The following is a 21526-nucleotide window of genomic DNA, read 5'->3' as shown; positions in this document are numbered from 1 at the left end:
CTCATCTTTTATCACCTAAATTACATATTTAAACATTTTTGTCCTTGAAAAAATTCACTCTCCCTCTTTTTTAAATTGGTTAAACGTTTTATTAAGTAATTAATTTTTATGTTTTTTTGTACTATTAATTATATTATTATTTGTACTTTATATTCCTGCATTATGATTATGTTCACTCAGTATTACTATTTCTTGTTTATTTATTTATTTATTTAAAATTGTTGTCATTATTAATGTTAATATTTATATTATAATACTATATAATGATACTAAGATTTTTCTTTTCAAAATGTTCAAATTAGAATGTCTGGTCAAGTGAAGAATGAATGGGAGTCAATGGGGTTTCACCCACAGAAATCCACTTTTCTCAGGATATATTTTTTTGTCAAGTAATTTGAAGGTTGCATTCAAAAGGGAGGGCTAAAATAATACACTCAGCTGAAAATTGCATTTTTAAGTTCACTTATCTGTTCTAAAAATCCGTTCATAATAAATAAAGAAATGTGATGACGTCACACAAAATCAGAATGCTAGCGTGTTCCGGCCAACAATGGCCTAACCTGTAAGAAATCGAAAGGACATAAGTACTCGTTCATTCAATTTTTGGCGTATAATCTACATTGAACTTTCGGAATCAACAATAAAAATCTATGTTGATTTAACGACAAGCAGGAGAAATAGACACATTTAGCCGTTTAGCCCCATAGACTCCCATTCATTCTGCGCTTGCCCGCGATCGCCTCCAGTGGAATTCTAATGGAACTGCAACCAAGATGATACACAAAAGAGCCAATAGGAAGTGCCAAGGCTCTCCGTTACGGGCTCTGGTAATACCATGGGTAATACACAATTCTCAATATTATTAGCAAAATCATGCACACACATTTCCTTTACCTCATACTATTATTTTGAAATCACGTAGTCTCGTTATGTCTCGCGAGGTTTTCCGTCTCCAACACGTAGCCTCAACGTGTATTTGCCTCGTTCACTACATCTGGTATGAATTTATAGCGTTTTGATTTGATTTACTCTAGTAAGTATAATTTAACGCATTTATGTGTTGAGTATGGTTTTAAAATATGTTTAGTTTTATGTTTGCTCGCTATTCATTCTTATTATCTCTTATCGTATTAGTTCTTTATAATTCAATAACATAAACAATCGTCATTTCCCTTTACAGCTCTGTGATAACTTAAGTAAACCCTTAAACATATTAAGCTGCTAATTGAGTCATAAATTGAAATTATGAAAAACTCAAAACATTATGCCATTAGGAGATAAAAGTCGAAATTATGAGATCAAGTTCAATTTATAACATGGTAACAGTTAAAGCAAGCGAAATTCTGACATGTTAAGTCATAATAACGGCGTTTAAAAAAGTGTGACCTTTATCATAATTCATATGACTTGTTGTTGAGTAATAATATCGACGTAGTAGCCTATGTCGTAATTTCGATTTAGTATGTGTGATGATGACCTTTTTATGTTATAATTTACTTTTTAAGTCCATTTTGATTTTGGATGTCATTATGTAGACTTTTTGTCGCGATTTAGAATTTTTATGTCATAATTTTGACAATTCTACTTTTTGTGTCATACTTCTGATTTATTCTAGAATAATTTCGACTTTTTAATGTAATAATTAATACTTTATGTAATAATTCTGGTTAAGGGTCGTAATTTTGGATTTTCTTTTCATAATTTCTTATTACATAATTTAGTATGTCATCATTTCAGCTTAGTTACAACATAATTTTCTTTCTTTTAATGCCTGATTTAACCTGACGTGAACTTTAAACCTGCTCACCTGGCATTTTCAGTCCTGAATCTGACATGTTACAGCATCATAGCAAGGCTCATTCACTGAAGTAGTTCCTAACAGCATATCTTCTGATGCTCATGCTTGTTCACAGGTTGGAGCAGAAGATGGCAGAGAACGGGTGTCATCTCGACCCGCAGACTCGGGCCGGGGCGGATCCGAAAGCCCTGGAAGGGTCCGGTTGTGGCCTGTCTCAGTCTCAGAGCGAGGTTCTGGAGCGCTGTCTGCATGCTCTCACTCACGCCAAGAATGACAGCCATGTTTTAGCAGCGCTGCTCCTGGTAAACAACTGCTTATCCTCTTCATCTACATCAGTGATCGACCGGCATTGGTTTTATCCTGGTGGTGGCCAATGGTTGATATATGTGACATCACACACACTGTTTAATATAAAGTCACCATGAAATCAAAATTACCATTATTTCATGTAAAATTACATTACATTATCAATGCACATCATTATCGTTGTTTTAAAGGGGGGGTTGACTGCTTTTTTTCTTTGCATGATTGTGTTTACGGGGTGCATTATAACATGTATTTGCTTTTTTTAAAAGTCTTATTTTTCATAAACTTCACCTTTATTGTCAGCCGCGCTCTCTTCTGTCCTCGAACGAGCGGTTGACTTCCTATGTCTATGAAACCACGCCCTCAGAAACGGTCAGTGGGCTAAACTGTCGCTCACGTTGTCCGGAAGGTTAACGCCTATTACCTTTACGGGCAAAACGTGCACTAGTGATGCGCGGGTAACCCGCGGGGCGGGTTGGGGTGGGTCATTAAGTTTTTTTTATTATTTTTTCTTTATCCATGTATGTTGCTTGCAATTTCCAGCCTATATTAAATATTTGGGAATATCTATTTTCATATTTTATAAGGTTACAATACGATTGCCGTAGCAACGTAACTTGCGTGAGGTTCCCAAACCTTTGGTGTCACGTGACACGTCATGAAAGCGCCGTGTCAAGGCCAATTTATACTTCTGCGTAGGGTGCGCGCAGTAGGTACGGCGTAGCATACGCACAGACGCGTCCCATACCGCGTACCCTTCGCCGTCGCCTGACGCGCACCTCCTCAAAAATTTAACTACATGTCGCGACGACGCGGACCGCAAGATCGGTGATTGGTCGCCTTGGTAGCATCGCATTTCCTCCTGCGCATTTCCGCACGTACCTTCTCACGCATTTCCACCTCTGTCTATGATTTCCACACGTTTCATCTCCTCCGAAGTCTTCTCTCATTTCTGCCTTTCAGTTTTAGTAATTTCACTAAAGTGAACTGTTTTTCCACCTCAATAAGCTCCAACTCCAACATGATCAGCTCTCTTTCAGTCGCTATTGCTTGTAGTAACCTAGCCGCGAGGAATCTAAACACAGTGGAACATTAAAACTCTCCGCCGCCAACTTGCGTTTCGGAGCAGTATTGCAGAGCAACCAAGACCTGAACGCAGAAGTATAAATGCTCACAACGGTGTTGCCTACGTGCGTAGCCAACTTGTGCGTAGCCAACGTGCGCCGCCAACTTGTGTTTCGGAGCAGTACTGCAGAGCAACCAAGACCTGAACGCAGAAGTATACACTCACCGGCCACTTTATTAGGTACCCCATGTTAGTAACGGGTTGGACCCCCTTTTGCCTTCAGAACTGCCTCAATTCTTCGTGGCATAGATTCAACAAGGTGCTGGAAGCATTCCTCAGGGAGTTTGGTCCATATTGACATGATGGCATCACACAGTTGCCGCAGATTTGTCGGCTGCACATCCATGATGCGAATCTCCCGTTCCACCACATCCCAAAGATGCTCTATTGGATTTAGATCTGGTGACTGTGGAGGCCATTTGAGTACAGCGAACTCATTGTTATGTTCAAGAAACCAGTCTGAGATGATTCCAGCTTTATGACATGGCGCATTATCCTGCTGAAAGTAGCCATCAGAAGTTGGGTACATTGTGGTCATAAAGGGATGGACATGGTCGGCAACAATACTCAGGTAGGCTGTGGCGTTGCAACGGTGCTCAATTGGTACCAAGGGGCCCAAAGAGTGCCAAGAAAATATTCCCCACACCATGACACCACCACCACCAGCCTGAACCGTTGATACAAGGCAGGATGGATCCATGCTTTCATGTTGTAGACGCCAAATTCTGACCCTACCATCCGAATGTCGCAGCAGAAATCAAGACTCATCAGACCAGGCAACGTTTTTCCAATCTTCTATTGTCCAATTTCGATGAGCTTGTGCAAATTGTAGCCTCAGTTTCCTGTTCTTAGCTGAAAGGAGTGGCACCCGGTGTGGTCTTCTGCTGCTGTAGCCCATCTGCCTCAAAGTTCGACGTACTGTGCGTTCAGAGATGCTCTTCTGCCCACCTTGGTTGTAACGGGTGGTTATTTGAGTCACTGTTGCCCTTCTATCAGCTCGAACCAGTCTGGCCATTCTCTTCTGACCTCTGGCATCAACAAGGCATTTCCGCCCACAGAACTGCCGCTCACTGGATGTTTTTTCTTTTTCGGACCATTCTCTGTAAACCCTAGAGATGGTTGTGCGTGAAAATCCCAGTAGATTAGCAGTTTCTGAAATACTCAGACCAGCCCTTCTGGCACCAACATTCATGCCACGTTCAAAGTCACTCAAATCACCTTTCTTCCCCATACTGATGCTCGGTTTGAACTGCAGGAGATTGTCTTGACCATGTCTACATGCCTAAATGCACTGAGTTGCCGCCATGTGATTGGCTGCTTAGAAATTAAGTGTTAACGAGCAGTTGGACAGGTGTACCTAATAAAGTGGCCGGTGAGTGTAAATGCTCACAACGGCGTTGCCTACTTGCGTAGCCAATGCCGTACACTACGGCGTACCCTCGACGCAGAAGTATAAATTGGCCTTCAAGCAGCTCCCGCCGACAGACGCGACAGCCTCGACAACAACAACAACGAAGAACTAAAAGTGAAGATGGAAGACGAGGTGCGGGAGAAATTGAGGTCAAGAATATACATGATTAAAAGAAAAAAAGGTCAGGCTGCTAAATCTAATGTTTGGGAGCGGTTCTCAGAAGCAGTTGCAGCAGGAGACAACAGTAGTCTCAGCTACCTGAAGTGCAACTCGTGTGAAAAATATACAAACAGTAGCGCCACAAAACGGGCACTTCCAGCATGTCAAGACATATTTGTGGGGGTCTAAGAAATAAAAAAAATGGTTTAGCCTATTAGATGAATACAAATGCTGTAAAAGTTGAAAATGTTTATTAATATGACCTGATTTATGGTTCATATTCATAATCGTCTGTTGTTGCCAGTTTACAGGGCGATGTTTCCAAGCACTTTCAGGCTGAAATAAAGGCTGTTTTCATTTACATTACAATGCCTAGTAGCTACTATGTCTATTTAACGGTCGCAGTGCGGGGCGGGTTGTAAAAATAGAGACAGTGGTGCGATGCGGGCTGGGGCGGGCCAAATAGTTTCGTAAAAGCGGGACCCGCGGGTTGGAAAAAAGCTGACCCGCGCATCACCTTGTTTATACTCGACGCGTCCGCAAGAGCGCGAAGGGCGTGCGGCAAAAATGACGTCATTGCGGTGTGGGCGGTCGTGCGTGTAGGGTCCGCAAGACCCCATTGCGCCTGGCGGTGTGCACGGCACTTTTTGTAACTTTGCGCGCGGCGCCGCATCCCAAGATAGACGACTTCGAGCCGAATCTGGCCGAACTGGTACGATCTGTACCAGCATGTTTATGATCCTTCTATACACAGAGACATTTGCATTGATGGGCGACCATAACATCTCATTTTGTGAACAGGAACACATTTGCATTAAGCACCTAGTTTGCACTTGTCTAAAGTTATTGGTTACATCTACAAAATAAGCCTACAATAGCAGAATTAAGCCCTGCTGGTAAAATTAAGGTTTAAACACTCTCCAATAAGGCTTCAGTTGTTTAATTAGTTTACATGCAGTGAAAGTAGGCTACAATAAACCTACTGCATTTACTCTTTTATGAATTAGCAATTAATAAATTACTAATAAACGGCAAACTACTTCTTCGCTGCTGATTCCTGGTGGTTTAGAGGTGAACTGCTCGAGAGTTCGCCGCCTGTCGTTTCACAGAATAGCACAACGGCGAGCGCGTCAAGTATAAATGCCTCATCCGTTTGGAGAGGTGCGCGCGCAGGCAGCGGAGACTCGCGCTCTTGCGGACGCGTCGAGTATAAACAAGGCTTAACGTGCACATCATGAGCTCCGGTCCAGATGTAAATACCGTAATTCCTCAAATAAAAGCCAGGGCCTTTATTTACCTAAACTGCAGAAAGTACCAGGCTTTTATTTGAAGCAGGCTTTTATTAGAGGCAGGCCTTTATTTTTTAAAAAATCTAAATCAAATTTCCGTCTGGGTTCCATGCTCCTCAAGACAATTTCGTTTTCAAGGCAGTTTTCAAGTCGTTGAAAAGACAGTTATACTAGCAGCACTAAATTATATCTGTGTTACTGTAAGACTTAAATGTTGCACACATTATTAAAAAGATTAATCCTGATGTTATATTTGAATATTTCACTGTTAATTCATCAGTATATTGTGTTAAAGTGGATGTTGTTGGAAGGAATTTTATTATGACGGGGGTACAGAGAGAGGAGAGCGGAAGAGAAGGAGTTAATAAAGTGAGAAAAAGAGCTTGTGGATTTATTTGATAAAGTTATCTTTAGATTAAAGCCCTGAAAACACCCACAATTAAGTATTACACTACATCTATTTCTACCATCCATTGGCTGTACGTTATGATGAACTTGAATGCACCCCACACAGCAAAGGAGTCCGTGGCGGACCCGCCCTCAAGCCTCCAGATCCGCCTGACTGTCAGATATACATTATGGGCTGTTTACACCTGGCCACTTCTTGCGTTTTTTCAGATCGGAAAGCTATTTGATTCATCAAAACAATTCTACTTAAATCTGATCACAAATGCGTTTTCGTATAACAGATATAAATCGCGCTATATGCAGATTTAATGGAGTTCACGTCACCGAAAGCAACAGATATGAGCTGCTGCATTTGATAACTTAGATCAGCTCATTTCAAAATCAAAAGACCGCAATGAGAGAGTGGTTCCGCCCTTGTAAGATTATTTCGTTTCTTTACCTTTAATGATGAGGAGTATTGTCTGCGACTTACTTTCACTTTAGTTTGCAATTATGAATAGATGCTCAGCTGCCGTGATGCGTGTTGCAGTAGCATTGTCACATCTTGCTATAACATTACACAGTCTATAACATGCTCTCACACTTTTATTTTTTAGTGTTTAACTTTATACACGGTTGTTTTTTTACACAATAGCAAATGACTGGCAACAATAGCAACTGACTGGCTACTAACAGCGTTGGCAAGTTTACGTTCTTGATCAAATCGAAAATAACGTCAAAACATATATACATGAAAAATACATTTACAACATTAGTACTTATACAAAATTCAGGTCAATAATGTTTGTACGCGTTTGTCGTAGACACAAAATAGCATAACTAGTAGCCTAGTGGCAATAAAGCCAGCGCTGGCATTTGAAAAAAATAAAACACAAGGCTACGTCTGGAATTATACATGCAAATACATTTAAAATGATTAAGTCTTAGCCTACTTACAGGTTGTGGCCCAACAACTGCTGCCTCTGGTTTTAAAGGACAACTCCGGCGCAAAATGAACCTTTGGTCTAATTACACATTGTTACCTAGTCAACCGTTATCTGAGATTTTTTTTCATGATTGCTGAATGTAAATAGTTTTATCTATAAAAACAGTTTAGCCTATAATGCTAGTATAACGCTAGTCTATAGGGCATAGAGAGTAATGACAAATAAAAATCGCTTTTTATTACCACTAACAAGGCTCAAAATAGCCCCACAGTAACACGGTAGCACAATAAGGATCCATACATTCAAACCGAAGCATTGAGAACTTTGTCAGTGTCCATACCGTTTAATAAGAAGATATTTTATACACACAGTCAACTTTGCGAATACAGGAAGAAGCCATCTTTGAAAAATAGTCTCTACCAGTCGATCTACGAACGCCGATCCAAGTGCGCTGGTGAGATGTGAATAAAGTGATAAGGTGAGCGCGAACAGTAGGCAACATGTACATATTAAAGAGAAGAAAATGGTTCGTGTTTGTGTTTCTTCCGGAAACAATGGACCATATAAGATTCTGCACAGTTCAGCGCACTTGGATCAGCGTTCGTAGATCGACTGGTAGAGACTATATTTTAAAGATGGCTTCCTGTATTCGTGAAGTTGACTGTGTGTATAAAATATCTTCTTATTAAACGGTATGGACACTGACAAAGTTCTCAATGCTTCGTTTTGCATGTAGGGATCCTTATTGTGCTACCGTGTTACTGTGGGGCTATTTTGAGCCTTGTTAGTGGTAATAAAAAGCGATTTTTATTTGTCATTACTCTATGCCCTATAGACTAGCGTTATACTAGCATTATAGGCTAAACTGTTTTAATAGATAAAACTATTTAGATTCGGCAATCATGAAAAAAAATCTCAGATAACGGTTGAATAGGTAACAATGTGCAATTAGACCAAAGGTTCATTTTGTGCCGGAGTTGTCCTTTAAAGCTGGAACTGCTTCATGTTTTAGAAACAGTTTCTTGTTGAATTCGGCATTGAACTCGTGGAGATTCTGCAAGCTGTCTTCCGTAAAATGCGCAGCACAGAGACCTAGATTACGATCGTCATTTTCAGGAACATAATCAAACATAAATTGTATCCATTGTTGACGAAGTACAGCATCCGCAGAAGACCTGACAGCTGCGTGAACAACACACTCGACGAGCTGGAGCTTCTGAAATATGCGCAATTGCGCATGCCCTTTTTTGCATTTTACGGAGGGAGTGGTTGATGCAAATGTGTGGGTTAGTGACGTCTAAAACCCAGCTGTAGTCTCTATCGAGTCGTTTTTGTAGGCAATATACTTCCTGATTTTTAAAAGACGATATCTCTGCTTACACTGAACTTTCAGCGCTGCAATTTTGCAGATACTGTTCATGCACCAACAGCAACATTACACACTATTTAAAATGAAAAAAGTGAAATCGCAGTCAACCCCCCCTTTAAATTCATGTGCCGTCTCTTCTCTGATGCAGAGAGCGGGGCTATAACCTGCCACTCACATGAGATCAGCCAAAAGCAAACCACAACCATCCATTCAATTCCCCACAGACACAATCATTCATAATTTCTCGTTCAGCATGTATTCAGATACACATGTAGACATTATAAAATAGTTTTTTGGTAAAGTTTTAGCATTTTTAGTTTAAATGGAGCATTTTCAGGTTTTTCTATGTGTACTGAAGCATTCCTTGCATTCCATTCATTCCTAAGGGCCTCAAATTGACTCACGAGGGAAGAAATTATAAAAAAAAAATTTAGATTTCATCAAAACTCCTCGAATCCATTACGTTTTTTTCTGTATTTGTCGTTCAAATGTGCCAAAATTTCCTTGGGTCTCTGCCCCCTCTGTCGACACTTTTTTACAAATGTGGGTTAAAATGACCCGAGGAAAGAACAAAGGGTTTAAATTCACAACTTTGAATGGAAACATAACTTGTTTTCTCTTGTGCCTTTAGATCACGCGCTTGTGTCCGGCCGGACAGCTGGACTCCGGGACTCTCCATCGGATCTTCGAAGCGGTCGGCCTGAATCTTCCCGCACGTCTTCTGGTCACAGCGTTCCGAGGTGAAGACGGGTCGGGGTTACCCCCGCAGGACCTGATCTCTCTGGGCTCGGCTCTGCTGGCAGCTCTCAGCACGGACGCTAGCATGGTCGCGCATCCACAGCTTCTCAGCACAATCCCTCTGATTCTGAGCGTTGTGGAGAATGGACCCACCCGGACAGAGAGAGTTAATGAATCCAAGAGCGTCTCCGAATCCCAAAGTGCTACAGATTCCCAGAACACCCTTGATGAGGCATTAGCTTGCGACTGCTACCAGGTGTTAAGCGCTGTATGTGCTTTACCCCAAGGTCCCGATCAGCTTTTCACACGCGGAGCCATTCCGGCTCTAACCAGAGCCGTCCTCAAAAATCAAACCCTCAGCCATGAAAAAGGGCTTCCGTTATTGGGACTTATATTATCTTCCAGCGTAAGACTGCGAGCTTGGGATAAACACTCGTCTGATCTGCTTTCGCTGTTGGGGAGCGTCTCGGAAAACTTCTCCCAAGCTTCCAAACAAGCCAGATTAACCATGTGCACAAATATCCCACTGCTTCTCCCTCCTCCTGGGGTCGAGTCAGAAAACCAGGTGCTTAAGGAGATTGTGGGTCGTCTATGGGGTTCACTCCGGCCTTTGGTTCAGGGAAAAATCAGTAAGGAGCATTTAGGCCCGGTTTTAGTGGCATCCGCCTGCCTTCTGGATCTGTTCGGATGGGAGTCAACGGGACCGCCTAAGTTCTGTTGTTTACTGGTAAACCGAGCATGTGTGGAGGTGAGGCTGGGTTTAGAAGAGCTGCCGGGAACTGAGATCGACCCGCAGCTTCAGCACACGCTCACCGCATGCTATCGCATCATGGAGGCCGCGATGGAGCAGGCCTGCAGCCAGGGGGTGCCGTCGAGTCCTTCCCCACCACAGGGGGCGCAGTCGAGTCCTGCCCCGCCACAGGGGGAGCCGTCGAGTCCTGCCCCGCCACAGGGGGTGCTGTCGAGTCCTCTCCCGCCACAGGGTGCGCTGTCGAGTCTTGCCACGCCACAGGGGGCACCGTTGAGTCCTTCCATGCCACAGGGGGCACCGTCGAGTCCTGCCCCACCACAGGGGGCTCCGTCGAGTCCTGCCCCACCACAGGGGGCTCCGTCGAGTCCTGCCCCGCCACTGGCGGCCATCGCTGGCCTGAGTCTTCAACAGAGCCGGCAGGTCTTAGGAGTTCTGAAGGAGGCCTTCTTTGCTGAGATGTACTATCTGAAAAGGGTGAGAATGCAAGGGTTAAACATATATCTCATTGTTCAAAGGTTTGGGGTTCAAAGGTTTGAGTCTGGCGGCTCTTTTATTTAGCTTTTGCTAAATAAAAGTATTAATTTCTTTCCATTATAAAGTAAACCACAACCTTTGAATGGTAGTGTATATGCTGTATAAGGTTGCTCTTTATTTTAAGGTGATGTAGTTTCAATGTAAATAATTAATTTGATTAGCTAGTAGCTATTTAACTACATAGGTTCCTTGTAATTATGCATAATTTACTGTTATAACAATAGGAAGTACTACGTCACCTTAAAATAAAGTGTTACCATATATATTATTAGAATTTAGTTTGCAGAATATTCTGTTTAATTGAATGGGTATGAACTAAATATTTTGCTGTTATAAACTGTTCTCCTTCAGGTGGACGAGGCCGGCTACGGCGAGCCGTTTCTGTTCGCCACGGTCCGCTCGCTCTGTGCTTGGCTCGCGGAGGAAACCTCGTGTCTGAAGGACGATGTCATCGAGCTCCTGCCTTTCCTCATTGGTTATGCGAGAAGCCACTTTAAGGGAGGGGTGGAAGGCAAGGGGCTTTCTGATTGGATGTCAAAGATGTCCATCAGCAACAGATCACATGATGCGACCTGGAGCGGAGATGCTGCTCTTAGGTAAGACAAGCCTTTTCTTTGAATTATGTATTTCTTCACTGTGTAATGTTGCTGTTTGAGGTAGGTATGTTAACCGATGACCGTTTGACCGATGGTTGACCGTATCAACGTTAACCGATCAAAGTTGATGGTAGTCGGTAAAAAAATTAAAAATTTGGGCGCGAGGTCACTGCGTTTGGGTTCACACGCTCACAAGATTTGTGAAAAGTAAAGGCTTCAGTCTAAAACACTCGAGGTTAAAGCCAGGGCAGACGACGATGAAGCGTGCAAAGAAAATAGTGTGTGGGACCATTTCACCTAAAAGAATGACACAGATGTAAGTTGCTGGGCTTAGATTTGGAAATACATTACATTTACATTTCAGTGGTAACAGATAAGGTGATGATAATGATCATCATCATCATCTTTCTTTATTATTGTTAGCACTAACGTTAACGTCACCTTAAACTAAAGCGGCGTCTCTTCGGAGCTATCATTTTCTTAAATGAGCCACGGCAATGTTTGAGCTTCTAACGCTGTACTAACGCCTCTATTTTCAACGCGATCACATTGTACCCAAACCATTTAGAAACTAAAAAGGAGCCTCCGATTACATACAAGCTCCTAGGCGCCCCGTTTGCGGGAAGGGGGGGTCGCACACCGGAGTGACCAGATGAGAAGTGCTGCGCCGCGTAGGACAACTCCAGTATCGCACACTGGATGCGCACTTTCTAATCAGTGTATGGCCAGCAATATTGTTATGTTTAATGACATGACATGAAATGAAGATAATGTCTGTTCTATGTTATGATTGTACTGTACAATTAAATACCATCGTTGCTGAGTCTGCAGTCTGAAAACTTTAACGTTACCTCAGAGTTAACTGAATGAATTGAGACTCTCACCTGAAAAATCCAATAACATCAGCAATTGTCATTCAAGCAGCTGATTTCTGTAAATGAATGCAAAACTACATATTGCAGCATAGGGCGCAGTCAGGGTACATTAGCAACGATGTGAGACAAAAATAATTTAAATTTTATATAAAACTATGTAAATGGCGCTCTGTAGCGCAGCAGGATTTTGAATACGGTCCTGAGTCGTTGCTGGGCGCCGCGGACAGACGCTGAATGGCGCCGCCGGTGTTTGTACATTCATAAAGAATAATGTGTTCGAATTTGAAAGATGTGGCTCGATCTCCACGACGCGGTGCTGAGCTTCTCGTCCGGTGTGCGACCGCCTGGACTCGTGTTTCACGCTCTATGGGGATTTTAAAATAGTGACATGAGTGGAATGACGGCGCCGGGGCTGTGTGCGTGTGTGTGTGTGCGCGCGCATATTTTTAAACCAATCGGTTAACCGGTTTCAACCGGCTAATGAGGCTCGGTGGTCGGTCAAGAAAATTTTTAGTTTTCGCCATCCCTAGTTTGAGGATGTTCTTCTCTATATCAGTGTCACTGTCAGTGTTTCTGAACTCCTGAAACGCCTCCATTGTAGTCTTGAGTTTCTTCCGGGAACGAACACGTCCCAATATTCCTCATTATAATAATTCATATGCAGAATAAAGGGGCGGGGCCTGGTTGAGTTAGTAGTATGTTAAACCAGAGCCATGTATTGAGAGAGTTGCGACACGCTTTGATGTCGCCGCAAGGCTGTCACGTGATTCATGGAAGCCCCAATAGTTCCAAAACAGACGCGGGCTGTCATGTTCTTCAATGGACAGACAGCAGCGATTGCATTATTAAACGGTAAATATAAAATAAAACGCACACCAAAGTACTTTTTAAGCTTTTATTGCGTTTGATTAATGTCAGTGTTGCATTTGGAGAGGCAGGGTGACAACTTAGATGTTTTTTAGGCTATATTTTTGGAGGGAAAAGCTTGTGTTTATGTTCGCATTGGTAGTTGCACTGGCTTTAGCGGCTCTAACTTAACTTTTCCATGTCATTCATCTGATGATGGACGTCTCATGATATTTATTTTAGCACAACTGGGATGTAGGTTATTGATTCCCGTGATCTTGCTTATAAATTCCGATTCAGCCATTAGCCTACCGTGATCACGCAAAGACCCAAATGAATGATTTAGGAGGGATATACTGCTCCCATGACGTAGCAATGACCATATTTACAGTAATGTTCGGTAAATTTTAACTGTTAGGTATCTTTTCTATTTTGAATGTACTTTATTTTGTATAGTGCTATGGACAATTTAATATGTATGTCCTGAATAAAGATATGATGATGATGATGATGAGTTAATGAGTAAAATATTTGTTCCTAAATATGATCCATAACTGTTGGGATTCAATTCAGTGGCTAATGTAGCCCTTCATCCTACCCTATTCATAGACTAAACCATTCATCAGAAAACACACACAAATACATACATACATATATATATATATATATATATATATATATATATATTATGTATGCCTATATACATTACACAAACACATGCATAACCCTAAACCATTTAAATAAATCAATTGTGTGTGTGTATGTATATCTAATATTATATATATATATATACAGTATATACAGACATCCCAAGTCTCCCGGAAGTTCCGGGAGTCTCCCGCATATTGATAGCGTCTCCCTGATGCCCGCAAATTAGTTCAAATCTCCCGGAATCTAGAGCGAGACATACTGCCCGCATAACATACATAGCGCGCTGCGCGTGCACTGTACAGAGGGAGAGACCGAGTGTGCCTCGCAGACGCGAAAGTTAGCCCTCCCTCCCACCCAAGATCCTGTTACCGAAATATACCTCCCGGAAATGAATTCTTGCAGGTTGGGATGTCTGGTATATATATGTATATTGTATATCTAATATTATATATATATTGTATATCTATCTAATATAATATATATATATATATATATATATATCTAATATTATATATTTATATATAAAAAAATATTATATACATCAGGTAACCATAAGTTAGCTAACAACGTTAGTGAAGTGTTGGTCACGTAAGCTATCGCTGCAATTAACCTATTATCTTCCAATAAACATTTACTAGATCTGGCTACATAACATATAACTACAGACTAGATTCACGAGAGGTCGGCTAATGTGTGTAAAAGTAAAAAATACAGTAATTTCATTAATTTACCAGCGAGAGGACATCGGAAGCACTGAAAATGAATGGGGTTCAATGCTGGAACTATCAGCGGTTGGAACTAATGGGCAGGTCCATGACACGCGTTACTTCCGCATTCCTGAGTTACAATGGCGGTCTACGGGACTGTCATAACTCTCTCAATACATGGCTCTGTGTTAAACTGGTGGTTATGGAAAGGGGCGGGGCATTTCCCAAACGTGCTCGACCAATCACAACCCACTACTCCAACCGACCAATCAGAGCACAGTGTGCTTTTCAGAAGGAGGGGCTTCATAGAGACAGGAAGTTAACAGAGCGTTACTGACAGACTGGGAAGAGAGGAGCCACAACAATTGAGAATATGAGGATAATAATCAACATTCAAACCTGTTCTAGTGGAGCCTGAAACTACATTACGTGTAAATGCTCTTTCCCAGATATCTTCTCCCAGCGCTGTGTCACCTCTCAGCTGAAGACGGGCCCCGCCGGGTTTTGCTCTCTCTGGAGACTCCGGCTCTGCTCGTGGACTTTCTAAGAAAAGGTTGGGGGTCGTTGAAGGGCCAGAGCGGGGCGACGGTGATCCGAGACCCGAGTCTCGAAACAGCGTGTTCAGCTTTACTCAACTTCGCCATCACAGAGCCAGAGCGAGTCAGGTAAACACAGAGCAGAGCTCGCTCACTTAAAGCTGCAGTGTGTAATAATTAGGAGGATCTGTTACCTGAATGCAATATCATATTCATAACTGTGTACAGTGGTGTATAAAGAGCTTCATAATGAACCAGTATGTTTATAAGCTTAGAATGAGGCGTTTCTCTATACACACACGTTTCTACGGTGGACCTGTACGGACAAGAGTGTTTCGTCACAATGTTGTTCATGATCAGTAGCTGCTAAAGTCAGCGAATAAGACACTGGCACAATGATGAACAAGTGACAATAATATTTGCTATAACATTGTTTTACTGAATAATTAAGTAAACCTAATAATCTTAATTATTACATAATTCAAAATAATCTTAATTTATCTGTGTAAAGAAACCTCAGACAACGACATCACTTCCTGTCGGCCACTGTAACTTCTGTTGGGTGCAGTTCACAACATCACCACTAGATGCTGCTAAAATCACACACTGCACTTTTTAATATTATAACATAACTCAAATTTAAATAAACAGTGTAACAAATTATAATATGCGTGAACATTTGATTCCACACTTATGTAACATTATACCTACACACACACACACATTACTGTGGGTCACTGTAGAGAAACACACTGAAACATTCTCTCTCTCTCTCTCAGGAATGATCCTTGTTTTGTGGATCTGGAGAAACTGCTGAGCGAAGCCCTTCCTGTTCTCCTTCATAAGCCATGCCTCCTGGTCTTCGCAGCAAACTGTTGCACTCTGGGTCTCATGATTGGCCGACTGAGGTCCGCGTCCACAGGTACAGTTGGCTCAGTCAGTGGGATGAACCATTATGAATTTCATATAGATGTTTGAAGTAAAAAGGTAAGTTTGCTTGGCAGGATTATCATAGTTAGCTAACATTAAAGCCTCAAAAAGATATTGTCGTTAATTTATAAAATAAATATTTTAACGTAAATTATTGTATTTCAATCAAGGCAACATTACTTGTTTAGTTTAAAGGAGGGGTTGATAGCGATTTCACTTTTTTCATTTTAAATAGTGTGTAATGTTGCTGTTGGTGCATGAACAGTATCTGCAAAGCTGCAGCACTGAAAGTTCAGTGTAAGCAGAGATATCGTCTTTTAAAAATCAGGAAGTTTAATGCCTTAAAAAACAACTCGATTGGGACAACAGCTGGGATTTAGACGTCACTAACCCATACATTTACATCAACCCTCCCTCCGGAATATGCAAAAAAGGGCATAGCCATATTTCTGCAGCTCGTCGAGTGTGTTGTTCATCCAGCTGTCAGGTCTTCTGTGCTCGGGCTTCCCACGGATGCTGTACTTCATCAACAATGGATACAATTTAGGGGTGCGCGATATATCGAATCAATATCGTTATCGCGATATCACATTGCTCGATATACATATCGAAAGTGATATTTTGCAATATTTTGTTTATGATGCGTCTGGTCCGACATGCACCGTTGCATTTCTCCCGACTCATTTCATGATTCTCCTTCTCCATAAACAACATGAAATCAAGGAGAGGTTTAACTTTTCATGCTACAGATTTCCCACCGTGGTCAGAAAGAACAGGGGAGACGCTTAAAGTCGCTACTCGCTCCAAAGCTAACCGCCGTCACTCTCACTTCTCCCTTGCTCTCCTACCACACAGTCCCGCACACACACACTTGCCGGTGGCTCGACGGCGACGCGCACACCAGCGCACAAGTATAAACATCAGGCCACCTGGCAACTTCATGCGTTTTTACTGATCGGATAGCTATCTGATTTATCAAAATACGATCTTCAATTCTCGCACTATATGCAGATTTAATGGAGTGCACGTCACCAAAAGCAACAGTTATGAGCTGCATTTTACGATCATCAGGTAAAATAAGATCAGTTCGTTTAGTTACTTTTAATGAAGATAACTTTGAAAAGCGTCTGCGACTTACTTTCACTTTGATTTGCGATAGTTTGCGCGTTGGCTTGATGAAGAGGTGATGCATGTTGCAGTCGCGCGCGTCGTCATATCTGGCCATAACATGACAAGCCTGTAACGTTCTCATTTTTAGCGTTTTTGGAAGGAGTACATTTTACATATGTGGTTTCAACAATGAGATGCATTTACATTTGTCCAGTTTCGACTGAAATGCGGCCCAGACCACCTCCTGAATGGGTTTGAGCGATTAGATTCAAATACGTCACAAATGCGTTTCACAGGGCCTTTACACCTGGTCTTTTCATGATCAGATAGCTATCCGGTCAAAGAAAACGCATATAGTGGCGTTTAAGTTGCATAGTGTGTTCTGTAGACTTGCTATTTATTTATTATCTTTTACACTGTAGTGTACACAACTAGTAACATGTCCTGTTCTGTAGACATGGTTATTATTTATTTATTCATGCTGTACCAGTCCAATATGACTGTCAGTTGAAATAAATCTTATGTTGTAAGAACTTGTTTTATTTATTAATCTTTTTTGATGCGTTTTCCAATAACTTTTGTAGTTTTACATCCGTTTAAAAATATCGAAATTAATATCGATATCGCAATATCACATTTTTGTCAATATCGTGCACCCTTACAATTTATGTTTGATTATGTTCCTGAAAATAACGATCGTAATTTAGCTCTCTGTGCTGCGCATTTTACGGAAGACAGCTTCCAGAATCTCCACGAGTTCAACAAGAAACTGTTACTAAAACATGAAGCAGTTCCAGCTTTAAAACCAAAGGCAGCAGTTGTTGGGCCACAACCTGTAAGTAGGCTAAGACTTCATCATATTAAATGTATTTGCATGTAAAATTTCAGACGTAGCCTTGTGTTTTAGTTTAATCAAATGCCAGCGCTGGCTTTATAGCCACTAGGCTACTAGTTATGCTATTTTGTGTCTACGACAAACACGTACAAACATTATTGACCTGAATTTTGTATAAGTACTTATGTTTTAAATGTGTTTTTCATGTATATATATAGTTTATGACGTTATTTTCGATTTGATCAAGAACGTAAACCAATGCCGACTGTGTTTGTGTATATAACGTTAGTAGCCAGTCAGTGTAAAACAAACGACGATGTTCTTCTTCGACTACTTCTTGTTACCGGCTGCTCACCGCTTAGGAGTATTACCGCCACCTACCGTATAAGATGATGATCCATATATAAGGCGCTCCGGATTATAAGGCACACTGTCATTTTTTGAGAAGTTTAAAGGCTTTTAAGTGCACCTTATACTGCGGAAAATACGGTAATTGAAAAGCGTATGTACAGGGCAGATCTTCCTCTGCTTGTAAACAGAAAGTTTTGCGCTTCCAGCTATATCAGCACATCATCTTATACGGTAGGTGGCGGTAATACTCCTAAGCGGTGAGCTGCCGGTAACAAGAAGTAGTCGAATGCGCCCATAAGGAAGTAATGGAATAGTCGAATAAAGTCGTTGTTTGTTTTTTTCGCACAAAAAGTAGTCTCGTCGCTTGATAAACTTATAATTGAGCCGCTGTAGGCACATGGAATATTTAAACCTTTTCTTTAATGACTTTAAAGGCTATGTAGGACTGATCTAGCTCTCAGATTCAATCAAAAATATCTTTATTTGTGTTCCGAAGTTGAACAAAGGTCTTACGGGGTTGGTACAGCATGGGGGTGAGTAATTAAAGACTTGAACTAACCCTTTAAAGTACTAGAGTTTATAAAAGTAACTGTAAGTGAGTGTTGGACCACAGCAGAGGTATCAGAGATGTAAAGATACGCAGAAACATATGGAAGCATTTGTGTAGTGATATTCAATTTGAAATGTAATATGCAAAATGACAATGCAATATGTAAAATGGCATTGCATTTTGTATTTAAATTTACATTTTACATTACCATTCTAGTAACATTTGGTGCAAAATGAAAATGAAATTACATAATTTACATTTGCCATTTCATACATTAGTTGTAATATGCATATTGAAACGCTTTATAAGTGGCAAAATTAAAATGAAAATGCATTACAGAAATGATTAGATATGTGTAACACGTTCAAGCAAAAACTGTGGCAAAATGATCATTCAAATGTTATTTTTCTTAATTGCATTTACACTCACAGTCAAGACACTTGTGATTGCATTTTCATGAAATGCCCCGCAATGGCTGTAGCAAAATTCAATGTGCACTTTGAAAATGCATTCGAGCCGACCACGCCCCCTCCTGGCCTGTCAATCACTATGTTACGTGTTTTGAGCTGTCGAAAAAATTGCTGCGGCAGAGCTAATACAAGCATTAAATCATTTAGCAGATAAAGTGGAGCGTGAACAGAGAAAAGGTTGTATTTCCGAAGATTATTACGCGGTTAATTAAAATATTTAAGTTGTTGTTTACTTCAGTCCACACTGCTGCATTCGGCAATGTACCGTCCATCGACTAACTCCATACAAGGCCGCGATATCTTTAACAGTTTTAACCCATACATAAGATATCCCTTTATGGCCTCGCCAGGGATCTCCACGGTGGTCACCCCTCTCCCCTAGGCCTATCCGAATACGACTGTTCTTCCATCACCTTTAAGAGGTCAAGCAGCCAAAAGGGTGTCGGCGCCTGATAAGGCTAACATTGTCCCAGACGTTCAACAACGTACTGTTCTATCACTAGGGTTGGGTATCGTTTGAATTTGAACGATTCTGATTCCGATTCCTTGTTTCGATTCCGGTTCCTAACGATTCTCGATTCCGATTCTTTTAAGAGGCAGGGTCAAAAAAGTTTAGCTAACCTTGCTAACCAACGGTCTTTCTGAAGGAAATAATCCTTTCTGAAGGAAATACTCCGGTCACAAATACTCCTTTTGTCACAAATTTTGCATTTTGCCGAGATTTCGTTATTTTTAGAAAAGTGAAGCCACACTTTGGACTGCCGACGTAAGCTACTCATGTTCGACTCGCGCTGTTATGCCAACACTTCGGTAGACGCTTCTTCGCTGGTGTTGTTCAGCGGTTTCTTCTTCCGTTTGGCGGACTGTGAATATCGAAACTAGGAATCGAAATTTTAACTTTTGAACGATTCCGGGAAAAATGAAAATTTAGTCCCGATTCAAATCGATACTCGATTCTCGATACCCAACCCTATCTATCACCTACATACATGTAATAATATTCGGAAATACTACCGTTTCTCTGTTCACGCTCCACTTTATCTGCTAAATGATTTAACGCTCGCATTAGCTCTGCCGCAGCAATTTTTTCAACAGCTGAAAACACGTAACATAGCCTATTATGTTTACCTGTTGTTGCCGAGCCCCGTCTTGATGCAGTGATTGACAGGCCAGGAGGGGGCGTGATCGGCTCGGAATGCATTTTCAAAGTGCACATTGAATTTTGCTACATCCTTTTGCGGGGCATTTCATGAAAATGCAATCACAAGTGTCTTGACTGTGAGTGTAAATGCAATAAAAGAAAAATAACATTTGAATGATCATTTTGCCACAGTTTTTGCTTGAACATGTTACACATATCTAATCATTTCTGTAATGCATTTTCATTTTGCCACTTATAAAGTGTTTCAATATGCATATTAAAATTAGTGAAATGGCAAATGTAAATTATGTAATTTCATTTTCATTTTGCACCAAACGTTGCAAGAATGGTAATGTAAAATGTAAATTTAAATACAAAATGCAATGCCATTTTACATATTGCATTGTCATTTTGCATATTACATTTCTAATTGAATAATGCTACACATAAGCTCCCATAGAAACATCCCAAACCTGTTGATAATGTTTCCCTGAATCCCTACAGAGCCTGAAGCGGGCCAGCGGCGGTTCTTCTCCTCAGTTCTGTGCTTCCTGCTGAGCGCCCTGCAGGCGGGACCGGCCCGGGAAGCGGCCCGGATCAGTGTGCTGTGGGAGGAATGCTGGGAAGAGGCCGGAGAACTGTGGAGGCTCAGTCTGCAGGCTCTGGCCGCTTGTGTTCGGGTCCAGTCCTGGATAACCCGCCTGATCCGGGATGACCGCTGGCTCCAGAACCTCTTCGCTCGGCTGGGACCCAGTGGGCGTCTCTCGGACCGGGCTTCTCATGAGGTTCTGGAGGAGGTTCTGTGTGTGGTGGCCCGGCAGAGTCCGGTGTGTGTTGAGGAGATCCGGGAGCTGCTCATGAACTCAGCATCTCCTCAGGGAATGCCTCGGCTCGGCAGAACACTGCTGGAGTCCAACACACGCGTTCAATAAGACAACAAATATACTGACATATTTGTATTTCTCAGTAAAAAAATTTGTAAAAGGATTTGTATACGATCGGCGGTCGAAGAATATCCAGAAAATTAAATAAAAATATTTTTGAAGTATTATTTTATGCATTATTGTGCTCCAGCTTGTAGAGTTCGACGCTTGGTCAGGATTTATCCGAAGC

General features: G+C 41.5%; 1 protein-coding gene across 3 annotated transcripts; it reads left to right on the top strand.

Moving 5' to 3' along the window:
- Window positions 1–702: 702 nt before the first annotated feature.
- On the top strand, window positions 703–21462 carry ncdn (neurochondrin). Of its 3 annotated transcripts, none has more exons than XM_039691173.2 (7): window positions 703–839; window positions 1914–2100; window positions 9424–10755; window positions 11167–11411; window positions 14940–15155; window positions 15806–15948; window positions 20918–21462. In XM_039691173.2, exons 2-7 carry the CDS (start codon window positions 1927–1929, stop codon window positions 21343–21345), a joined length of 2538 nt encoding a protein of 845 aa, XP_039547107.2. In that variant the 5' UTR covers window positions 703–839; window positions 1914–1926; the 3' UTR covers window positions 21346–21462. The 3 variants fall into 3 exon arrangements, with proteins under 3 accessions (XP_039547107.2, XP_039547104.2, XP_039547105.2); XM_039691170.2 differs by lacking the exon at window positions 703–839 and adding an exon at window positions 874–997; XM_039691171.2 differs by lacking the exon at window positions 703–839 and adding an exon at window positions 909–1033.
- The last annotated feature ends 64 nt before the right edge of the window (window positions 21463–21526 follow it).

The sequence above is a fragment of the Pimephales promelas genome, chromosome 18 (assembly GCF_988280905.1).
Source record: "Pimephales promelas chromosome 18, fPimPro1.hap1.1, whole genome shotgun sequence".
Classification (NCBI taxonomy): Eukaryota; Metazoa; Chordata; class Actinopteri; order Cypriniformes; family Leuciscidae; genus Pimephales; species Pimephales promelas.
Note: the sequence above shows the minus strand (reverse complement) of the source record. Positions and strands in the feature narration are given on the sequence as shown.